At 38.4% G+C, this 25,251-nt stretch overlaps 3 protein-coding genes across 4 annotated transcripts in view; 2 read left to right on the top strand and 1 right to left on the bottom strand.

The window, feature by feature from the left end:
- Positions 1-5,574, top strand: part of slc29a1a (solute carrier family 29 member 1a) — a 66,752-nt gene extending 61,178 nt beyond the window's left edge. For both annotated transcript variants that reach the window (XM_079843339.1, XM_079843338.1), the window contains 2 exons: positions 1,105-1,304; positions 4,112-5,574. In XM_079843339.1, the coding sequence (XP_079699465.1) occupies positions 1,105-1,304; positions 4,112-4,223 (312 nt within the window). In that variant the 3' untranslated portion in view covers positions 4,224-5,574. The remainder of the gene's footprint in view (positions 1-1,104; positions 1,305-4,111) is intronic.
- Positions 5,575-8,039: 2,465 nt separating this feature from the next.
- On the top strand, positions 8,040-10,033 carry LOC307141674 (uncharacterized protein; the record flags this gene model as incomplete). The annotated part of the gene is made up of 1 exon (XM_079842053.1): positions 8,040-10,033. One exon carries the CDS (start codon positions 8,040-8,042, stop codon positions 9,729-9,731), a length of 1,692 nt encoding a protein of 563 aa, XP_079698179.1. The 3' UTR covers positions 9,732-10,033.
- A 2,073-nt stretch (positions 10,034-12,106) lies between these two features.
- Positions 12,107-20,829, bottom strand: LOC307141698 (zinc transporter ZIP9). Its single transcript, XM_079842089.1, has 7 exons — positions 20,535-20,829; positions 19,916-20,021; positions 19,584-19,757; positions 16,261-16,329; positions 15,815-15,900; positions 15,150-15,284; positions 12,107-12,909 (listed from the first exon to the last, which is right to left on the bottom strand). Exons 1-7 carry the CDS (start codon positions 20,628-20,630, stop codon positions 12,649-12,651), a joined length of 927 nt encoding a protein of 308 aa, XP_079698215.1. The 5' UTR covers positions 20,631-20,829; the 3' UTR covers positions 12,107-12,648.
- Between the last annotated feature and the right edge of the window lie 4,422 nt (positions 20,830-25,251).

The following is a 25,251-nucleotide window of genomic DNA, read 5'->3' as shown; positions in this document are numbered from 1 at the left end:
ATCATTGATTGGCTATTTAAGCCAATGGATTGCAGTGGTTGACAGGCATGGGTTTTATAATGGCTGATGCTGTCCTGATAGACAGTGATGGTTTATTTGATGATAATGACAGCTAACTGTGTATTACATAGTTTTTTTTATTGGCCATATAGGATTGGCTGGCAATGAACAAGCAGATAAAGCACTTCAGTTGGAAATGACTAAATGAAATATACCAGCATCTGACGACAAACTCATATTGAATCTGTACATTTACAACGTGTTTATTCAGAAATTAAAAAAAAAGGTTTCTCCTGGAATCATTTTAGAATTTTTATTATATATGAATTTTTTTTTTTTTTTTTTGTAATTGTTATTATTACTATTATTGGTTCATATGTATGTTTTTGTATATTGATTGTTTATTGTTGTGACATTGAAGTGACATTGTAATCAGAATTATTGCCATAAATATAGCCATTGCTGCAGATATGGCGTTGAATCATAACTAAACTAATTGTGTATTATGATATAATGCAAAATTACGATTTAATACAGATGTGACATTATGATACTAAATTGCGGGACAATTTACACAATATTTGAATTAATGTTCATTATTATATATTAATAATATTTATTCATTTCAGTGTTAGTTTAGTATTATTTATATACTGCTAAAGTTTTTATTAATATTTTAAATGAGCTTTCATTTTTATATTTATAGGTTTCATTTTTAAGTTTAAGATGTGCTTTTGTCATTTTTATTAGTTTTTAATATTTCCATTTTGCTTTATTTTAATTTCAGTTGTAGTTTTAGTCATTATTTAGTACTTAAAATGATGTTTTATTTAAGTGAACAAAAACAGCGTTTAGTAGTTTTAACAATAACTGATTCTTTTCCTTTTCAAATTTGAGAGAAAAAAACCCTAACAAAAAACAGTTAAGCACTTTATCTATTTACAAAACTATTGATCAATTTTGAAATTGACAACAAAGAGGTTTTGGTAAATCGGCTCAAATGGGCACAGCAGTAATATAATATAAAATGATTTGAGTGATGATATTGATTAATGTCTACACAGTTTAAGTGTGAAATCTGACATCTGGTCTCTTTCTGTTCAGCCTGGTAAAGACAGCATGTGGCTGCCCATCCTGGTCATCGCACGCGTGGTGTTCATTCCTCTCTTCATCCTCTGCAACGTTCAGCCCAGACACTACCTGCCCGTGGTGTTCAAACATGACGCCTTATACATCATTTTCATGATCTTCTTCTCCTTTAGCAACGGATACCTGGCCAGTCTCTGCATGTGCTTCGGACCAAAGTAAGTACAAAACAACATCAACATGCATGCAAGATATAGTGCGTATTAAACTTAATATTTAATCATGTGTGTGTGTAATAAGCAGAGTGTAAGTGTGGTCTATTGGCACATATTACTAACACACCCTTTAAATAGCACCAAAAAAATACTGCGTTAGACCAATATTGACTTTATGCCGGGTTATGGTTGGTCAATGGCGCAGTCGTTTTCAGTTCCTCAAAATAGCCACACGCCAACAATGCGGCTGAACACACCTGGTTTCCAGACCAGCACACCCATGGCTGAACAGATGGGCGTGAGTGCAATTTGCTTTTTAAACAACGTGGCACTTTTCACGTCTGGCATGAGTTTTCTGATGCCCATCGAGTAATTTATTTGGTAAATGTGTTTCCATCACAGTTTATGTGCATGTTTTTATCTTATCAGATAACAAATGTATCCGCCTCAACTGAGTGCATGTTTTTTTATGCACATTTTTAAAATATATGCATATCTTGGCATTTCCATCCAGCCTTTTTTTATGCGATATCCCAAAATTGACATTCCTCAATTTGTGCTGCTTGTTGAGGAGAGAAATGCAATTAGTTCTTAAGTGTAGTTGTCATACGTGGGCTGCGTCCGAAATCGCATGTGCTCTAGAGTAGGTACGAAATAAGTAACTACTTCACGACTGCTAAAAAGTATGTTCTATATAGTATGAATGTGTGTATCTGGTCGTACTACATTCGCCATGTTGTCATTATTATGTGACCTACCAACGTTATTTGCGTCGCTTCTTGGCCTCATGGGATAGTAAAGTGTATGTATGCACACTTTAGAATCTCACCGGAAGTAGCAGGTCATCCTGGTACTTTTTACCTTTTATGAGTACTGTGAATTAGGACACACTACTTTAGTCACAGTTTTTCGTCTACTATATAGTAGGGAAGGATGTGACTTCAGATGCAGCCATTGTTTATGTTTTGGTTTCCTGTTGAAGGACTATGTTTGTTCGTCTATGTTCCCTGGTCTAAATAACCTCATTCACCATTCCCTGTTCTCACCGTTTGGAAAATGGATGGATGATTCATCTTTCGGCGCAATCTGCTGGTCAGAGAAGGGAATTAATTTGGCATTCAACTCTCACAGTGCATTATGTGTATTCTCTAGCCGTTGAGCGTACATCAGGTGTACGCTCATTATTGTGGGATTGAATGAGTGCACTCAATAACGTCCACTATGGTTTTGGGCACTACAAAACTACAACTACAAAACATACTACAAATGGCTGTGCCCTATTTAAAGGGGCTATATGCGTTTTTCTGAAATTTAAACTCGCGACTGACACCTGTGGCCAAAAAACAGAACTGCTCTCATTTTCTGCTCGCTCTCGCAGCGGTGGTGACGTCACATCCGCAGACAGCGCGGGAAAAAACGACCCGCCAGAAAATAGGAAAAATAGGATACAGGCTTATAGGTGCACCCACTGTGAGCGGACAAGGTGTCAGTATGCTCATCAGGAGATGTTTGAGTCATATATGGTAAAATAAAAAGGCTATTGTTACGTTTATTTTGGGGAAAAAGTTGCATATAGCCCCTTTAAGGGTATACACACAGAGAAAAAGGGTGTCAAAAGTGTACCTTTAGGGGACAGTACCCTTAAAAGGGCATATTTGTACCTTTTTTACCATAAAAGGGTTCATGGTAGTACGTATTTGTTCTCTAGGGTACTGATATGCACCCTTTAGGAGTAAATAAGGTACAAATATGTCCTTATAAGGGCACTTTTTCTCTGCTCTGTGTGTAGGGGCGATTTTAGACAGCCCCAGTAATTCATTGTCTGATTTATTAGAGCACACCTGTTTTGTATTCAGTTTATTATTTTGTGTATTTAAGACCTTCAGTTTTCTCAGTTCATTGTCTGGTGTTGTTTGTGTGATACACACTGTTACGTTGCTCTTCTTCCGTTTGGATCATGCACTTAAACTCCATGCTGCATTTAAGATCCTCTACGCATCCTCATCATCCGTCCGTGACAGAAGTATCATCATCTTTTCTGTGCTGAACATTGTCCTGATGATGTTTGTCTAACACAGGGGTCTTCAACTAAAATAGCTTGAGGTCCAGTAAATGAACCCTCCTCACCGGCCGAGGTCCGGACAATTATATACCTAAAAACAATCATTTATGTTTATTGCCAGACTAAATTGTAAATGAGTGTAGATAGCATTTGTTCTTAATTGAACAAAATAAAATATGTTCTCATATGGACAAAAAATCTCATAACACATTTTATGTTCATTCACATGTATAGTCTTAACTAAATGTATCTAATTTTGAACACTGCTCTCTTCTGTGCTTCAAATTGCACTGGTAAAATATCATTAGCAATATCATTCAGAAACACAAACAGGCAAAATAAAGTGCCACCAGTGTTGGAAAAATTAAAAAGTGCAAGAAACATTTGATTTAATGTTTCCACTTTTGACAACCGCAACCGGATCAGAGCAAATGAGACACACAGGCCTCGTACAGGATGCAGGAGGAATAAATTAGATTTTTTTCCCCCCACCCATTCATCTTGGAAATCTCGGTTTTCAGCGTCAACTTTCCTAATTTTTGAAAATGTCATTGCTTTTCCGCGCACCGCTTTCTGTTCTCAGTCTCTTCTTCACTGTATGCGTGCCTGATATAAATGCGATGTTTTTTTTTAATGGCATTTATTTATTTCAGGACGTCAAAAGGCTTCGCGGTCCGGATTCGGACCGGAGTCCGCTAGTTTAGTCAGAGCTCGTCATGTCCTCTAATGTTTTGTGTTTGTCCCTCAGGAAAGTGTCCCAGCACGAAGCGGAAACTGCGGGAGCCATCATGGCCTTTTTCCTCTCTCTCGGCTTGGCGGTGGGAGCCGGGTTATCCTTCGGCTTCCGGGCCATGATCTAGTTCTCAGGATGATGAAGAGGAACTTTAACCCTACTTGTACACAGAACCAGAGAGAAAGTTTTCATACTGCACATGTATCCGTCTGCCCCTTCGTGTCTCTTGAAGAACTGGCATCTGGAATAGATGGTACTGACACGAGGATTAAAAGATCTACGGTATGATGTCACGGGCATCATCATCATTGAGCCAAAAACTGCATTTTTGTGTACTTGTAAATTGTGCCAATTCAGTATTTAGCAATAGTTTATGGGTCAGGTTTTAACCCTTTTCTGTTTTAGTTTTTTAAGTGTTTTTGTAGAAATTAACAGTTTTAATTGACCTGTTTTAGACTTGTTTAGTGATTGCAGAGACTTAATAGGGCTATTATAGTTCACTGCAAAAAATGTTTTCTTACTTAGTATTTTTGCTTTGTTTTCCATTAAAAATATCTAAATTCTTAAATGAAGATACTTTTATTTGAGAAGGAAGCCTTGGTTTCTAATGAATTCTTCATAGGTTTTTGCTTAAAACATAAAAAATATTCACCTAGTTTTAAGCATAAACTCAATTAATATTCAGAAAACAAGACTTGAAGTCATTTTGCTTCTCCAGTAGATGTATCTTGATTTAAGAATGGTTAGATATTTGCACTTGAAAACAAGTCAAAACTAGTAAGAAAATCCCATTTTGCAGCGTTTCTTCGATAAACCGTACTGTATCACACCATCAAAGGGCCCCAATTTGAGTTTACAGTGGCATTTTGAATGTTAAAATCAGTTCAGATGTCCGCTGTTCATTTTGTCAGCTGCATGTATTTGATTTGAATGTTTTAAAAGAGTGAAGGACTAAAATTGTTACATTTGTCATTATTATTTATACCTTTGTTTTTTTAACTGCTTTTTGTATTGTATATTTTAATGCAGTCTGTATCATGACACGTTCTAACACCATATTAATGCACAACTTTCTTTGGTGCCTTTTGAAGGAGCTGTTTTCCAAAAAATGCTAAATGTATGGAGGGGAGGGGGGGGGGGGGGTCTGTGAGTGGACGGGGGTAGAAATAAACACATTTCTGTTTGTAATTGGATGATGATGTCTGTTCAGTATGTGAGCCGCACCAGAAGCAGAGCTCATAATGTCTCATAATGAAGGGCTCCAGCAGAAAAGGTTTGTAATTACAGAAAGTTTCCTTGATTAGTGCCGTCATATCTGTGGCAAACCAAGAAGCCTTTTCATTAATGCTTTGCACAACTTTTAAATGTTGCATCCAACAATTGTTAGGCTATTAATGAAGGCTGATTTTATATGCAAGATTTTATATGTGTGCGTGTGTGCATATATATGTATATATATATATTTATTTTTGCACTGCAAAAATGTTCTTCCTCAGTATTTTTTCATGTTTTCCAGTACAAATATCGAAACAGCCTTAAATCAAGATCAAATTTGAAGCCAAATTATTTAAGATATTAAGTCTTGTTTTCTGAAAAATATGGCAAAATAACACCCAATTTCAAGAAGACATTTTTTTTTCCAATAGGGTAAGAAAAATGATCTTGTCTCAAGTTTTATTTAATTGGCAGATTTTCATGTGTTGAGCATAAATCTCGCACTTAAATTTGATTAAAAAATTCCAGAAAATGACTTGATATCTTTAGTCATTTTGCTTCTCTAGTAAATGTATTTTGGTTTAAGAATGTTTAGATATTTGTACTGTAAAACGACAAACATATCCTCCTGGGACCCACGAATAGACTTTTGTCCACTGTAGTGGACATTATATTTTAGGGCATTTCTCTGACATGCATGTCATAGTCTGGATGTCCTGTAAAGAGCACATTCGGGGCTTTGCAGAGATACCAAATGTTTGGAGGTTTCACCAGGACAACAACTTCTTCTTGGTCTGATGTGGCTGACATTAATGTTTAGCACTCTTATGGAAATATGATAATATTTCTTAGTTATAATTTAAATCGGATTCATTTTCAAATGGTTTGTATAAATCAACATCTCAGGAAAATGTTTTGGGGGTTTCTAATCAAAATATGACTTTCTGTTACAAAACAGGGCATTGATTTCATAAATGTCCACTGTATGGACACCAGGATTTAAATCATGTTTATCAGGCATTTTGGAGACATGTGAATAGGGAAAGAAATTACATATCAATATTACTATGAAATATTAGATATTATTATGAAAATGTTGTATTGGAAAATGACAAAAATATTGAGAATACTGATTAATTTTTTCTCTGTTTTTTGCATACACGGGTGGATATCTCATTTATTCATAATTATTCTGTGTTATGCATATGAGCAAATGCTTTAATGACAATTTTATATATGAAGAGATTATTTGAATAGTGCATTAGACAAAATATTGACGCAAATGGTGTGCAAACAAATCCTGCAGGATGGTTTCTCTTCACTAACTGCAGAAGCAGATGGTAGTGAAGTGAAGTATTTCCCCTTGTCAAAAAATCCTAAAGGATTCCAATAAGAAACCTGTACAGGATTCCATTTAGAATTTCCATCATATTTTGGAACCGTTCCTTTAGGATTTCATTAGGAATTGTCTTACAGGATATTTAATATCTGTCCTATAAGATTCTTATCTGATTCCTATAGGATTCTGTGGGAATTCTTTTATAAGACGATACATAAATATCCTGTAGGATAATTTCTGCAGGATTTTAATGGGATCCAACTGGGTCTCTCTCACTCTCTCTCACTCACACTCTCTCTCTCTTACACACACAGACAGAGTTACAAAGTATTGAATTATTTATTATAATAAAAAGTAATAATCAAAAATATCACCGGACAAAGTGAAATTCCAATAAGATTTTTTGACAAGGGTCTACTCTGCTTTAATACATTTTTCATGTGTCTGTACTTTATCAGTGTTTTTCTTTGGAAAACTTTTACTTCACAACATTTCAAAGCATAATAATGTACCTTTTTACTGCAGTACGTTTCATATTGAATCATTAATACTTAATTACATTAAAATGTAGTACTTTCTAATAGTTTTAATTGAGTACAAGTAAGAAAGTACTACCTTTTTTAATGTAATTAGGTATTAAAGGTAAAAAAACCCTTTTATTTACGAAATTATATATTTCGTTTTAATAGTAATACTGCAAAGTCATTTCCTCAAGTTCACACAGGTATCAGGTCTTACGAAACTTAACCATGGTTTACTACATAAAACAAAACACATGGTTATTGTAGTTAAACCACGGTAACCACAAATGAATCATGGCTTTGCTACTCTAACCATAGTTTAACCGTGGTATTTGTGGTAAAACTGTGGTTATATAAATGGTAAATCAATTATCTAAAAAAACATGGTTACTACACTTTTACTATAATAAAACCATGGTTATTTTTCGTAAGGGAGGTCTTGTAGTTCATCACATGAACTATCAACATGTTCCACTATAATACCTTTTTGTCTTTATTTTCAACACTATATCTGTTGTTTTACCATTTCCAACCGAAGTCGAATGTTTTGCTTGAAAAGTAGGCTACTGTTGCTAAATGTCGTGGCGAAATATAAACGCCTGGTCGCAAGATGGCGCTGTTATGAATGTGAAGAACACAAAGCCTCTTCCTGTGACGCTTCTGCGCTGCTATGGTGATCCGAGAAGCGTCCGAGGTTTTGAAGAGGAGGTTCAGGCGCGAATAAGTGTTACAAAAACCGAAAACGTTAACTAAAAATGTATTAAAACACGTTTTATTTTAGTCTGTAAACCGTTTTTTAACACTAGTTAAATTATGACGGATTAGTAACGGATTAAATGCGTTCAGTAGATATTGAACACAGGTGTTAATGGAGCATATTAGAACAATTTCACCAATCTTGCATTTGGATTTTAATAATTTTAACTCTCCCGAAGCTAAAGACAGCAGATATGTTCTGACAAGTCCACGTTCACTTGAATCCTGTGCAAAACTGGGAGTGAAACCTGTTGATCTGCTGTTCAAATCCCTCACAGACTTTATTGATGAAAACCAGGAGTCCTCTTTTGAGGAAGTGAGTGAATTATATGAGGAGTACGAGAAAGGAAGAAGAGAACGACTGCGCTTGTGTCGAGAGGAGAGAGAGCGGATCATACAAGAGGGCTGGAGTAGAAAGTCCTCTGTAAAACCCTTCACAGCCCTGGAAACCGTCCCAGAACAAACAGCTGAGAGTCAAAGCACAGACTCCAAAGCCAAATGTCCCAGTGATTCCCGGTTCAGTGTTCATTCAAAGTCTGCGATCGCCCTCTCGACCACATGCAGTCAGAAGTTCCCCTACAGTTTCAGTCTGGCCGACCTCAGACGATCTCCTGCGACGGAGCGCCGACTAAAAAGCCTTTCGCAGGAGATCAGTCGCAAACTAAGCATCACCATCCCGGAGAAAGATCACAAGATTGCCGCATTGATGCTGGCCAAGCACGAAGAGGAGCAGTTTCGTTTACGGCAGAGCAAGTTCGAGGAGCAAAATCGTGAGGAGGAGCAGAGGCGTGAGGAGGCGCGGCGAGCTAACTTGGAGCAGAAGCGACGAAAGGAGCTCCTGCGACATATTCGTCGCTGGCAGGAGGACTTGGAGGAGCGGAGGAGGCAGAGAGAGGAAGAGGAGGCCGTTCTTGTGGAGCAGCGCAAGCGGGAGACGCTTCAGCAGGAGGAGCGCTGGAGGAGACTCGCCGAGGAGCAGCAAACTCGACGCAGGTTCAAGCATAACGCAGCGAGCCGGGAAGCGAAAGAACGCAAATGCTACCAGGAGAGACTCCTGCAGGAGAAGGAGCATGTTGAGGAGGTGCAGCGAGAGAAGGAGTTACAGGAGGCGCATGAAAAGGAGCAGCATGCGACGAGGAGCAAGCGAATGCAAGAACAGAGAGAAAGGAGGAGAATCAAGCAAGAGAACCAGAGGGAGCTACTCAAGCACCTCCTCCTAAAAAAGGAGGCGGAGGAGCAGGAGCGCGTGGAGAAGGAGCTGAGGAGAAAAGGACTAGAGCGGAAGCTCCAGCGCTCCTCGGAGAACCACGGGCTGCTTGTAGAAGCACGGGTGCAGGAAATGCGACTGCGTGCGGCGAAGGAGGAGGAGCAGATGCGGATGGCGCAGGAGCGGGCGGGGAGGGAGAACCGGGACTGGTTGGAGCAGAAGCAAACGCTGGTGCGACGTTGCCACCAAAGGCTGGAGCGCGCTGTGCTGGAGGCGAAGGAGCAGCGCCGCCGCAGAGCTCAACGCGTCAGGCGAGACAACCAGGAAAAGGAAATAAATCATCGCAGACTACAAGACCGAGTCCTGGAGGAGGAGAAAGCACAGTGGGAGCAAAGATGCAAGGCCGTGACGCTGAAGGAGCGGCGCAGGGAGGAGCTGCAGAAAGAGAGGGCCGAGGCCCAGGAGAGGAGCCGGAAAGTGGCTCACGCCTCCTGCTGCATGCGGGAGAGGGTGAGGGAGCAGACGTCCCGTCGCACCTTTGACCAGATGGCACGAGAAGCAGAGCTGAGCGCTCACCTGGGCCACCTGAAGCTATGAAGAGTGCCACTAAATTAGTCCTGCTGAAGAAATCGAATCATAATAGTATTAATGCAGCCAAACAATAGACGGATGAGTGACAATGTAAATCCAGCTTTCACCAGATGTATTAGACAATGTCGTTTTTCATACGAATGAGTTGTTTACAGTGCTGATAAATGCATTTATCAAGCCAAAGACAATTCATAAGCTTTAGACTGCACTTTTTAGACAGGCCAAGTATTTATTGAATAGAATTTATGTATTTGTATTTGAACAAATCATGTAATTTCTGAATGCTTTATTAATCAATAAAGTTTTGGAATATTTCACACTTTCAGACTTTTTTGTTGCAAATTTGAGACAGATTTGGTTAGAATTAGTGCTGTCAAATCGATTAATCGCATCTAACATAATAAAAGGTTGTGTTTACATAATATATGTGTGTGTACTGTGTGTAATTATGTATATATAAATACACACATGTATATAGAATATATAAAATAATATTTACATATAAATATATACAGTATATACATTTCTTAAAACCCTCTATGGTACGCAATATGATTAGATATGATGAGTAAAAAATTATTTGTGGTGTTTTTCCTGCTTAAAATAACAATAGCAATACAAATTTTCATAATTATTATTATTTTTTTTTTACATTGTACCACAACGGACAAATTGAAACATTTGACATTTTTTCATGTAGAAAAAAGAAATATATTTATTGAAAACATAATTTCTTTAACCAGACACCTGAACAAACACATTCATCCAGTTTTTCATGTATTACAAACTTCATATTTAATGAAAAGTAACATTTCAAATTCAGCTGTTGCTCTCAGGCAACGTTGTACCACAGTGGAACACAAGGATTACCAAACCATCATATCAAGTTATCTTATCCATCTTCATCCTCATCTCCATCTTCAATCTCAACCTCACCCTCACTCTCTCCCTGCCGGATTGTCACTATGACCCTCATCTTCCTCATCACAGTATGACACCTCATCCTCACCCTCATCAACTAGCAGTTGTGTTTTATACCTTTTTTAAGTGCTATAGAAAATAATAATAATAATATGTGCAGTTATGGTATGTGAATTACTATTCGTATAAGTGCATTACAAAATCATGCAAAATGCAAATATATTTAGAGATTTCTAGCTCTTTTCCTTACAAATATACTATGTTTGTATCCAACCCATTGTGTCTGGGATGGCCTTATGTGATTCCATTATGGTACAATGTTGCCTTGAGGTTTTTTGTTTTTCACTCTAAAACATTTGATGATATGTAATGAAAAGTTCTTGAAAATACTTCTTTACTTACCAGTGAAGATGACTCAAATTTTTTTGTGGGTGATTAACTGGATGAAAATTAGTGAAAAATTCACTTTTCATTGGAGAAAATATGGAGCCATGTGACCTGTGCAGTGCACATGTGCTGAAACAGGACACAAAATGGACCCCTGTGGGTCATGTGACCACTTTTTTAAACTTTCATTGATTAGTGTTTGAGTTCTTCTTCCCTGAGATAGGTTTGAACAATAAATTGATTTTATTAAAAATAAACTAAAATAGACCATGTTGCTTGGAGGCAACACCGTACCATAGAGGGTTAAATATTTATATGTATGCGTGTGTGTATTCAAATATACATAATTATACACAGTACACACACATATATTATATAAACACAAACTTCTATGTTAGACGCGATTAAATCTTCACATTGTGCTTGGCCAGTACTATTGCTAATTGCAAATTCTAAGTTACTAAAAAGATCATCTGTCATGCATGACTGACTAACTCAAATTGCAGGTTTAAGATTAATCTAAGGTGAGTCCCAATTCGCATACTTATGCATATAACGTTTTAAAGTAGAAATAGTGTAAGTAGTGTGTTCACACTGAAAATTCCACAAAGAAAAAGTGCACTTTAGATACCCGGATGATGCACCAAATTAACGGAAAAAACGAAGTGTGGAAGGTTGGACACTTCATGCACTCAACTGTAGCAGCTTTAATTACGTAGTGGAGGGGAGGCACTACCAGATTCCGATGTTCAATGAAAAAATAACCATGTAAAGCTCATACACTACACGGCTGAGTACATAGTGTATAGTGCGTCATTTGGGACACAACTATAGTCTTGACAATGGTCTGTTGCACATCTATTGGTGTATTAATAACTATTTATCAGCAGCAGACCTTTTCAACAAGTTCATCTTTGTTGATCCTGGAATTACATTTCAATCAACCAATCAGATTTGAGGGACCAGTTTACAAATTATGTAAAGTTTAGGATTATATCTAGGGTTAGGTTTAGGGTTTTAGACAGGAATATTGATCCATGTCCACACAAGTGATCTGCAAAACACAAAAAAATACACAAAAACAGCAGCTTTAATGGCTTTTAATAGATTGTCATGTACCAGAGAGACTGCCGTGCTATCTCAAGATTGCACTGCATTGTTATTCTAAACATAAACATCGGTTTATACTAATACAAGGCACTCTTATAACTTTTAACTCTTTGGGAAAAGAGCACTATTGCACTTAAGTACTGCAACTTTATGGCAGTGAGAATAAAAGACAAGCTGTAACTTACAAAATACAATTTGATTCATAAATATCAATCTCTTTTGTCTTTGATTCAATATGACTAGGCGACAAATGACCCAGAGTCGGGCACTAACTGCACATAAATATCAGCATTCCACAGGCTTGTATTTTGTTTCTCTGCAAATTAAACAAATTAAGAGTTAAAACTGTCTAATAGTTCAACTGAACATGTGGGGAGTTTCATAACACTAATCATGGCAAAACAAAACTCAAAGAGCGTTCTCAAAACTTTATAAAAATATAAGCATTTAAAAATGAAAGATTACATATCACAGGTCATGTTGGCTGTTGGATTGTTTTTACAGATTAATCATCTGGCAGTCCGAGGGCCAACAGCACAGGAAGTCCCGTCCCCAGGATCAGAGTGAGGCTCTCAGTGATGCCCAGACCGCCCTGCTGCTGGGAGGATCCAGTTCCTGCATGATGGTGGAGGTGAGTGGAGCGCTGCTGCCCTCTGCTGTTGATTTCAGGCAGAACGTGAACCGTGGCCACATACAAGAAAGTCCCAGCCGAGAACAGCATTCCAATGCCTGTAGCACTCAGGCGGTTCTGGGATGAGCCATTAGACTGTAAAAGATTTATAAAAAAGTATTAATTCTATTAGATCAGTGCAAAATGTAACATTAAAACATTGTAATGTAATGTTCAGAACATAAAGTCCCTCTCCACAGCCCAAAAAGAGCCATGACACCGTCACACCCCAAATATTCATCTCTAGTTACTTGTTAGAAACAAACATAACAGCTTCAAAATTTGTTTTCGATATGGGTGTGAGGAATCCCAGCAAGAAATAGCCATCATTTCACCGTCACTGATACAGTCCGGTGATGAGTAACCCACTTCTAGCCAAGATAGCCTTGAATTTGGTTACATTACGTTTTTTTCCCAAAATAACATACGAGATGTATGATATTCCATCATGTAAGCAAAGTCAACAGTGATTACAAGGGGCCCTATCATACACCCAGCGCAATGCGACGCAAGTGTTTTTGCTAGTTTCAGCTCGACGCAGTTATCATTCTCACGTTGTTTAAAATAGCAAATGCACTCGTGCCCATCTGTTCACCCATGTGTGTGCTGGTCTGAAAACCAGGTGTGTTCAGGCGCATTGTTGGCGAGTTGCAATTTTGAGGAACTGAAAACGACTGCGCCATTGACCAACAAACACCTGGACTAAAGTCAATAGCACAGTATTTTTTGTGTTATTTAAAGGGTGTGTTAGTAATATGCACCTATAGGCGGGTGCACAACGTGTGTACACTCTGCTTATTTCACGCACAGGGACAAGCAGCAGCACACACACATTTTTAAATATTAAAAATAAAAGGATTCCTCTCTGGAGAAGCGTCCAAGTCTTTCCGCTCACAAATTCCGGCATGTAAATAGCGAATCCGCCATGGTGCAAACGCAACTGGCTTTTAAAGGGAACGGGAGATGAGACGTTACGCCCAAAACACACCCATGACTCATTAAGAGACTGGGGACAATCCTTTTAGACCATAATCCGGGTGCGCCGACCGTTTTTTTTCCATCGTTAAACTAGCAAACGTGGATTCGAACACGCCCTAAGTGCACCTGCGCCATGTACTCAGATTGTTAAAATAGGGTCCTATTTTAAATGTCTTTGAAATGTTCATGTTCTAGATGACTAGTCTATTCTTAAGGTGATGATACACAATGCAACTTTTTGAGCAAAATTGCTGGGCAACTTTGCCGTCAACAGGCAACCAGGTGAGACACAGGGCCCACGACCCATCTAAAGTATCCAGATATAAATTTGTTGTCCATTCTCCACGGGAAAGTGCCCAAGCAACACGTCTCAGCAACCTTGCTAAAAAAAATTGCCCTGTGCATCATCACCTTTAGGCTATGGTTAGACGTTGTCTATTAAATTTTCACTGACAGCCCAAATTTTGCCTTGTTTTAGCCTAGACGTCAGGGCTGTGTTTTAAACGCAAAAATAGCAAAATGCTTAAATAATCGCCAAGTTATGTTTACCACAGATCTTATTTATTCATAAATTGAAAAAATGCCATTATCAAACCCAATAGGACAATCTCGAGGGAACCAGTGGCGAATTAGTCTTCCGGGTTCTGACATCATGCCTACAGCACAATGCTATTATAAGTATACAAATAATGCTAAAATAACACTGCATTGTGTGCATAATTATTACTTGGCAAACTATTCTACAGGAACTAAGGCCCTGTTTACACCTGGAATTAAGATGCGTTTTGGTTGATTGGATGATGTCCATGATGCTAAATACAGGTGCAAACAGGGTCCAAAACGTTTTGAGCTTGTCCCCTTTCAACCACTTTCTAGAGGTAGTCAAAAATGCATTTGACCGGATTGCTTCGAACAGCCACAAAAGACGTCTACTCTCCACCTACTGACCTAATGCATAAACATTATGGGAAGCGTGCTAACCAGATGGGATTTAAACTGTCAGCTGGAGACCCCAAGTTTGGTTTGAAGACGAGAAACATACCAAGCACAATGTTCTCTCACCATTCCTGATTTCTAACACACACTCACAGTGTCCGGCTGGTCTTGCGGCTGTCAGAGCAGAAACCAATCACCAGTCGTCTCCAGATGTGTTCATATGCAAATTGCGCAAGCTTATTTTGTCCATTAGATCAAAAGATCTGAAAAAACCCACCCATAAATTTACCCGCACAAAAACCCTCCCCTTGAAGAATGCTGGACACAAGTGGTTGAAAGTGGACAAAAGAGACGAATTAAAACAGCAGGTGTAAACAGGGCCTGAGTTTCAAAGGATGAATAAAGAGAACAGAGTCTCTCACCGCGCTCAGGATGAAGAAGGTGCTGATGGCCATCAGTGGCGCAGCAGCAGAAAAGGCCAGTAAATGCTTCTGAATAGTCTTCCTCTCCAGACCTGCGTGCATGAGGAAAGACACAAGACCAAACGCGGCTGGAGCCTACAGAGAGAGAGAGAAAATAATTTGTGTTGAATAAAGCAGGACAATTGTATACTAACTGTTAGGGCACTGATTTGGAAAAACAAATCCATGGCAGTGGACATAAGGTTTTTATATGATTGACTGACATTAAATTATATCATTCTATTAGGGCTGTGAAGTGATTTTTAAATGTGCCAATTAATTAATCGAATTAATCACAAATTACCCCCCAAAATATATTATAAAGTCATTACTGTGTTAGATAAGTGAAGCATTGAATAGACATTACAAAAAGTAGTTTTAGAAAGAAATATTTTGATTCAACATAGAATTTATTACACATCAATTTAAGGCATTTTCCCCCCCCAGAATGCGCATCTCAAGTGGTATTTACACAGACTGTTTAATGCAGCTCAGAGGTGGCATGAACATGAATGAAAAATTAAATGATTGATCTTGAATTCATGATCTTGGTGTTACTAGGGTCAGCATGACTCAGCAGTGTTAGTACAGAAAAAGAAGAAAACTTGATACCACTGAAGTCTGACCTTGTGCAAAATGACAGCAAAAAACACGACAACCTGCACAGACACCTGCGATGAAGCGGCAGCTGCTCCCAGAGCAACACCATCAGCTGAAGAGAGAGAAACGCAATGTGAATGTCAGCTCCTCACAAGCTGTGGGCATCTTGTGACAAAACACAGCAACCAAATAAACTGAGGCATCATTATTCACTTTGAGTGAAAACAGAAATGCAACACTATCCATGAAAACCAAACCAGACAATGAGTTCTGTCTGTGTTTAGTTACCAGATTGTGTCCCTTTTTTGTTATCATAGGACAGATGCAAGATTAAGCAGAATTGAAAGCCCATTGTTCACAGACTTGAATAGTCATCCTCAGGACAAGCACTACTGGCATGATTCACTGTAATCTAATCGGTTTTATCAGGGCAATGTGGGGAACACAATAGTGGAAGTGAAGCCCTTGTTACCTGCAGCGTGAATAAGCAGACCCAGGGTGGTAGTGACACTGTTGCCTGTGTACATGCGTGCTCTGGGTTCTGGGAAACAAGACAAACAGAAATGTTCTCAAGAGAGCATTTGACAGCGTTTCACACAGGGCTGTCTTTCCGCAGACTTCATTGTGTCTGCGTTCAGCCAAGTGGAATACATTAAATCCATGATGCATGTTTGCAGTTGTGTTTTATATTGTCAATAGTATACTAAGAATTGAATTTGACATTACACTAAGCTACTGAGCACTTAAATACAAGCTTGATGCACATATAAAAGATCTTAATGGCTCTAAAAATAGGCCTCATCTTTAAAGGCACAATATGTAAGATTTTTGGATTTAAATATCCAAAAACCACTCGAACAGTGTTATATATTTAGTTGACTTGTGTACTTACATTATCCCAAATGTTTCCAAGAATGTTTGAATCCAGAGAAATAAGCCATTTTAACCAGTGCAGCATTCCAGTTCTTTTTTTATTATGCCCTTCACTTGCTAACGTCCCTCCGCACTCGGATGTGCGTCATTGCCCACTACTGGAGGAACCTTTGCAATGGACTGAACTGGAACTTCCTAAGCCCTTGATCACTTGGAATCCACTATGGAGTTGATTTATTATTCAATTTTTTCCTCTACAAATTTTTTTTAAAGGATTAGTTCACCCCAAAATGAAAATTTACTGATAATTTACTCACCCTAATGCCATTCATGTTCATGTCTTTCTTTCTTCAGTCGAAAAGAAATTCAGTTTTTTTAAGAAAACATTCCAGGATTTTTAATCATATAATGGTTTTCAATTGCAACCAAAATGCTGAAGGTCCAAATCAATGCAGTTTGAAAGCTCTGCGAGGTGCTAAGGATGCCGTAATCACGTCGGAAAGGTCAAGCTAAACGTAGGCAGAAGTACCGCCCAATGTTTACAAAGCGCTCGTGTGAAGACTAATACAAACATCCTTTAGCAAAAGGTAAAACAACGATATCGGACGATTTTGAAGTTGAAAATTTAATGTTTTTGGTAAAGGCCGTTTGTATTAGTCTTCACATGAGCGCTTTGTAAACACGCAGAGCTGCACAAGATGAACAATTTAGGTTAAAAAGTATATTATTATAATTTTTTTTTTTGGAAAATGGGCGATCGTTTAGCTAGATAAGACCCTATTCCTCATCTGGGATCAAGCAGAGCCTCTGGAGCCCATCGAAGCGCCTTGAAACTGCATTGATTTGGACCTTCAGCATTTTGGTTAAAATTGAAAACCATAATATGATGAAAAATCCTGGAATGTTTTCTTCAAAAAACTTAATTTCTTTTCGACTGAAAAAAGAAAGACATGAACATCTTGGATGAGATGGGGGTGAGTAAATTATCAGTAAATTTTCATTTTGGGGTGAACTAATCCTTTAATGCAACATTTTATATGTATATAGGTGTGTTTGGGTTGTTTTAAATGTTTTAAAAAATATCATAGAGTTGTTTGTGGTGGGGTAAATTAAACGCGATATGCGGTGACGTCACAATCGTGTTGCATTGTGGTATATGAAGCTGCCTGAAGTGTACATATGAAGGTCAAAATCGAGGGAGCGAGGGTCTGTCCATATAAACTTCCCTCGTCCACTTCACGAAGTGGAACACACTTCAAAATGGCGGCAGGGATTCCCTCGAGGGGAAGTGCTTAGGGAAGTGTGTGTCTAAAAGTGGAGTGAAACGCAGCCCAGGACACGGACCGTGTCTGTGTGTCGCCTATCAATGACATACCTGTGTTACCCTTGATTTCTGGTTTTATTTAGTAGAAACCATGGAAACACCAAAGACGCTTTAATATATTATGCATTTTATTAGACATGTGAGCAACTGTTTGGATACATTCTTAGACAAAAAACTAATCATTGTTATACAGCTCAACACAGTTAGTCTTATTGTTTAAATCTCGTTTTCTTGATTTACCGTGACTACCATGTTTTACCATGCCTAATATCGATCTAGCTCACTGCAGTGTGAACTAAGTGTCTCATAGTAGCGCTCGTCTGCGGAATAATAAAAGCTCCACTGCTCTCGAGCCATGCGTCACGCTTGTCTCTCATTATCAATCGCTCCAGCGGCCTCGTTCCGCTCCAACAGCTTTCAGCCCCGCCCTGCGCATTAGCTCGCAATGCGTAATACATTAGCTCATCCATGAATATGATTTCTGCCCGAGTTCCACAAGCTGTAGAGGTGAAGACAACAACTCCCATGATTCCACGAAATCAAGGTGTCATCAGGCTATGCCTTTAAAGGTGAACTATGTAAGATTTTTGCAGTAAAATATCCAAAAACCACTAGGCCAGTGTTATACATTTTGTTCAGTTGAGTACTTAGAATATCCCAAATGTTTCCAACTATTTGTAAATCGTGAGAAATTGCTATTTTAACCGAGGAACCCGGACGTGTGAGCTATGCGTGTGAGGGAGTCGCCTGTCGATTGCGTCATATCTGAGTTCCCCTCGGTTTCCGGTTTTATTTAGCAGAAACGCTTTACTCTCACTGCAGTGTGAACAAGTGTCAAAGCAGCCGCCGAGCGAACATCATAACTTCCTTTTCAACACACACAGATATATCTAATACGATAAACAGAGTTGCGTTACCTCATACTCATGACTGGAAAAGAGGAAGTGGCGCCGGCGACCGTGTCATAATAAAAGTCCCGCCGGCGACTATGCCATAATAACAGCTCTTCAATCACTCCTGCGGGATAATATGTTAATAATGTTAATGTTATGTTAAAAATGTCAATAATCGCATCCATGAACATGATTTTTCTGCCGGAGTCCTATCCTGACTCTTTTCCACCGGCTGTGTGGTGAAGACCACATGTCCCAAGATCCTGCGCTCAAACGTGGCATCATCAAATTATGCCTTTGTTTTGAACAGGCGACCTCTAGTGGACGGAAAAGTTACATAGTGTAGCTTTAAGTGACCTCTAGCAACACAAAATTACATATTGTGCCTTTAAGTGCAATTAAAGTGCAATTACTTGAATGAAAATATGGTGAAATATGATCTGGATATTTTTTGAAAGAGTCAACTGAAAAGTTACTTTTTTTTTTTTTTTTACAAAGACGGATTAAAAATGCTAAATAATGTTTTATTTGTATTTCTGACATGATTAAACAATACAGCATTCTACAGTTTGAAAACTTTTGTTGCATACTGTTTCAAAAATGCATACACTATAAATTCCTATTCTGAACACAGCCTATGTTTGGAAGAAGTGAGTAAATAATTAGAGAGCTGTGTTTATAATGAGAAGTTTATGATTGAGGTACCGTGCTTAGAGCAGTAGTTGGCAATCTGGTCCACCACAAACATGAGCGTAAAGCCCAAGACGAGAGAGACTCCTATGAAGAAGTGAGGACGCAGACCTTTTCTTGCGACTCGATGAAGTGTTGAATTTGATTCGGAGAGATTTCGATTCTCTCCCATAGTGGAGCAATACCATTCTAAAGGTGGAGGAGGAGAAAACATATATTGGTAAACAAAATCAATATGGGGTTACCTTTTAAATGACTTTGGATAAAAGTATGAGTGTGGATGACTGAATATCCATTCCCTGAAAGGGAAGTGAATGAATAAAACAGAGGAAGATGACCAGTCTCACCTTTCCATGACTCCTGCACTAACTCCACCCCCTCTGGGATGATGATTGACAGAGCAGTGCCACATAGAAGCCCCGCCCCCAGCAGAGTAATCAACTGCAGCTTGTGCTGTGTAGTGGTGGAGAAAATTACTTAAAATAACTTTAAACGTGCTTTTCAATTTCAATGCACACAGTTACTGCATTAGCTATTAATAGTCATGGACTTACATGGTTTACAGTATCACTGACAAAAAAGTACCAGAGTATTGCAATGTTTTTAGATGCACCATGGTATTCTTTAATCGTACCACAGTACGTTTTTTTTGTACGATGACATCCAATTCAAACTATATACAGTTCAATTCTGTTAGCTGTAATTCTGAGAGATTTTTTAGTTTAAAAAGCACGTGCAGAAAGACCTGCTACGTGACTGAACTCAAATCAACTGGTTAAAGTACAAGGTACAGTAAAAACCTTACTGATACAACTCAACTTAATTTAATGCATGCATGCAACAATGTACAGTGTATTTAACACTTTGTTATTATCTGCATTTGATATTGCTTTATCGTCGCATGTAGCCCGTTATGTTCTACTTTACAGTAGTGCATCAACACTTGTTGAATATGAATCATCTTACCTCTGATAAATTGATCAATAGTGGAATTATCCCGAGCACGAAACAGCCCACGAACATAGCCAGAGATATGAGAATAACACCCCAAGCTCCGTCCATGACTGCTTCTGTTCCTCAGCCCTTCCGATTAAACCTCTTAACGCACATTCAGGCTACATCACATGTAACAAACACCCTAAAACACAAAAGGAAGACACAATATCCTCTTTGAACACTCAATGAAAGGCATAGTGGAGTTCTCCACGTCTCTCAACACACTCCATAACCTTCCACAACCCTAACTACACCCCTAGAGTCTAATGAACTGAATTACATGATTCTAATGCTCAGAAGGGAGTTCGATTCATTTAAGAGAATCGGTTCTTTTCGGTGAACTGATTCGTAATCACCCAGAAGTGTCAGAAAAACCCTCAATCGGGATTTTACGTTTTATTCCTGTAGTATAATTGCTGTTTATTAGTATGTTATCACTATTAGGTTATACAGATGTAAGTTTAAATTACCTCAAAACATTTTAAATGACGTTTGAACTACATTTGTGTATATATAACCACAATACAACGTTCGTGGAACATTATTTGCTCACGTTAGGAAAAACATTTTTTGCAAACAGACTTATTTTCAAGTAAGTAAACAGTGAATAGTCATATAATTTACATTTGTGAATATGGGCACGCGCAAAAGCCGTTGAACTGATTAGATTGCGCGCGCACAGCTGCCGTTGAGAGCGTCTAGGGTAAGAGGCTTTTCTCTCACGAATTCCTTAAAAAACTTTTAAAATACATGAAAATATTCCGTGAAAATATTGTCTGAAGAAAATTTTGGTTATATAGGCAATGATAATTTTAAAATAACACGACTAGAGCGCTGATAATATGGTTATCAGATTCATCCGGGAAATTTGAATTCAGAACGGCGAATTCATTAACGTTACTACAAAGAAATATTGAAATACAACCACGGAGTCTAAAATTGTAACTCTATCTCTTTGTCCCGGTAATATTATTGGTAAATACTTTAATACTTTTTGCCGACGCCAAATGCAGTCGAACGGTTCAACTTTACATGTAAAAGAATCGGTTCAGATGAAAGATTCGTTAGAAACCGTGAGAGCTTACGACTCTCTGTTCCTGTTTCTCTGGAGACACATCACAAGACTCCACCATAAGACCATGAGAGGTCAAAGATTGTACTCACTGTTTCGTGGCAGAGAGAAGAAAGCTGCCATAAAACAACATCATGACTCCTTATAGGAGGAAAAGAACGTTGTAAAACCATATTACTTCAACTTTAAAATTGGATATTAGCATTCTTTTTCTTTTATAAGTGTAAAATAGTTTTTCAGTTAACTGAAAATCACATTTAAGTAAGTCAAGTGCTCATCATCCACAAATTAAGTAATTAAAAAAACATTTGGTCAGAAAGAAAATGGAACATTGCTTTAAAATCATACATTTTATTTCTATACAACTACAACATACTAACTCAGTACTGATGTATTAATATAAATAATCATCCTGTTAACTCTAATCTAAACTATGCTGCTTGCTTTAACTAAACTAGTTTTTAAATAAGTAGTCTGTTTGATTGGCCAGCCTTCGCTCCCGACGTGCATCAATGAGTCTTGGCCGCCATGACCCTGTCGCCGGTTCTCCACTGTTCCTTCCTTGGAGCACTTTTGATAGATCTGACCACTGCAGACCAGGAACATCCCACAAGAGCTGCAGTTTTGAAGATACTCTTGACCCAGTCGTCACAAAGGCCCTTGTTAAACTCGCTCAAATCCTTACGCTTGCCCATTTTTCCTGCTTCTAACACATCAACTTTGAGGACAAAATGTTCACTTGCTGCCTATTATATCCCACCCACTAACAGGTGCCGTGATGAAGAGATAATCAGTTATTCACTTCACCTGTCAGTGGTCATAATGTTATGCCTGATCGGTGTATATATTGTAATGGCAAAAATTAATTCGTCGACATCACTAATAAGAGACAAACCATAATCCAATTGTCTTTATAAAGATTTATTTTCCTTGCAAGGAAGAGCCACGGTCAAACGCAGCCGCTCGAGGCTACCTTGAGTGTGAACTGCTAAAACAAAAGAAAGCACAAACTTTTATACCCTCAACAACCCCCTCAGTAATTTTCCATACATCTGGCGAAACCCACTGAAGGTTTCGCCTTGAGCAAGAGGTGAGACAATACACAAATGGTCCCCCTCCTGTCTTGGATCTCATTTGAATTAAAAGCAAGAAACACAATGGTCCTTCATCTTCATCTAACAAAGCATGTTAGCCAGGAACTCAGATTCCAAGAGCAATAAAAGATAAAAGGGACAATGTATGGCTTCCACAGGTGAGGCCTCTTTGATCTGACTCATTTAAAACACAATAGAGAAAACAGGTCTGGAAGATTAAATCTTCTGTGATTAAATTTTTCCCCAACAATATATATATATATTGGAATTGACATTGCAGTTTTGAATTTTGGGAAAAAACAAGGTGCAACAAAATTCTAGAACTGAATTATAGTCTGTAAGTGAAATTGAAATTTCTTCAGACTTTATATGGTTTTGTCAGTAAATGTCTATTTTATTGTTCAAACTAAAGACATGTAAGAGTTTGAATATTACACCGATTTAACCTCTTCATTCCAGGTCAACAAACAGCCAGTTAATTCTAGCCTGACGTCGTCATACTCAATTCTAGTCAGAATATGAGTCTGATTCTGCTCCGTTGGGCTGTGATTATGGGGCGTGTTTCAACCGAACCAGGAAAGACCTCAATTGGATAGACCTACAACCAATCAGAGCAACGCATAACGTTAGTTGTCAAATGTCAACAGAACTCAACTGCACTGTATTGCCAAGTCCGCGGGTTGAAGCGACCCCAATTATGTGATATACAGACCCAGGAATGCAATTTTGAGCTGCCAGCCCTGCCAAAATAACACATATTTTACCCCCCAAATGCCTTTTTTCCCCCCAGAGAACCCCCCCTGGAAAGCTATTGGGCTTGTTTTTGGCTAGTTTTGAGGAACGTTAGCAATTGGGTGGGTTTTGTTGTAAAAACTTGGCAACCCTGTCTGCACGCACGCTGGAATAAGTAGCCTAACGTTAGAAGAAAAAGATTATTGTAAATGATCTTTGCCGGTGTTGTAAAAAAAGAATTTAAGGATACACAGAGTACTTACCAACACGATCATCATTTCTGAGAGAAATAGTAAAGGTGAATGCATATACGAACAAGTTCTCCGTTTAGGATTAGAACAAATTCAACCCAAGCGCCTTTGATGACGTGGATGATTACGTTACTGTTGATCATCTGTCCATCATCGTCTAAAGCCCGCCCTGACAATTTCATTGGTCCGAACAGTTTCTGTTCGGGCATAATTACTCCTCTACCGATCAAGTCCAGACCGAACTGCCCGAGGAAAAATGTTGTGGGCGGGGCTAAGTTCGTCTGGCATCCAGGCTAAGTTAATTCAAAAGATGGAAAAAAAAAAAATAGACAAATGAAATAAATACTGTGGACAACATCTGTAACAAATAGGAAAAGTCAAAAAGATGCATAAATAAATTATTGCCACTGCATCATGCTTCAGAACAGTGTGTTTCCTTAAACAGATCCAGGATGCAGTCATACGGACATCACCTACAGTATCTAAGCAGCAAGAGCGTCAGACGTACAAAGCACCGCAGTTACTCATTGTTGTCCAAACAAGATCAATGACCAAAAAAAAAAATGGCTTGAAATTGTTACATACACCATGATAATGTTACATATTTTCACATGAAGGGATAGCGAGCAGAGAGCAAAAAGGCAATATGTATATAATGGACAAAGTAGCAAAAATGTCTGAATATGGCGACAATTAGATAGAAAGAGTGTAGTTAAAAAATTAAGTGTAATTAAAATTAATTAAAATTAATTAATTAGTTGTCAAAAAAAAAAAAGTGGCCGATAAATAGTAGTCATTGTACAAATTTTTGTATTCTTTTTTTCAGACTTCAACCACTAAATGATGCCCAGTCAAATGATCTCAGAACTGCAAGTGTCAGTGAACAGCTTGTAAATGCACACAGGTAAGAAGAACCATAGCATGGATTCTGGTATTTCCAGTTCTCTTGTAAAAATGCAAAGGAACACACCACAATAGCAGTAAAGAAGGCCATATTAAAGACACACATGTTTATATGACCCAATGAGATCTTGCTATCACCATTACCCAATTTTTTACAATGATCAGGGATTCTGGGTATGTTTCCAATGCACTTTTACAGTAATTTATAAGTAGTAAAATATGATTAATGGTTAATGTCTACATTAGGGCTGAAACGATTTCTCGAGTAACTCGAATTCAAAAAATCAGCTTTGTTTTGTCCATTTAACTACGCACGGTCATGTTGCAGAAAGACATTTTTGGACTCGGAGTATGCGGAGTATGTGATTGCGGTTATATCCGTGGGTCAGGTGGATAAAGTAATTAAAAGAAACATTCCAAAAATTGCGGGTGGATGAGAGATAAATCATTAATGTGTTAATTTCGTCCCATGGGCACAATGATATTACACAGCACCTGAAAATAGTCCCCAGCACGCTCTCTGTGCAAGCAGGTTGTCACGTTGGTTATGTTGACGGAAGTTAGCCTATTTTCAGGCACAGTGTAATATCATTGTGCCCATGGTACGGCAGCAAAGTTCCTTTATTATTACGCAG

The sequence above is a fragment of the Gobio gobio genome (genome assembly GCF_949357685.1).
Source record: "Gobio gobio genome assembly, chromosome: 18".
NCBI classification, from domain to species: domain Eukaryota; kingdom Metazoa; phylum Chordata; class Actinopteri; order Cypriniformes; family Gobionidae; genus Gobio; species Gobio gobio.
The sequence above is the reverse complement of the archived record's forward strand: the minus strand, read 5'-3'. Positions and strand labels throughout refer to the sequence as shown.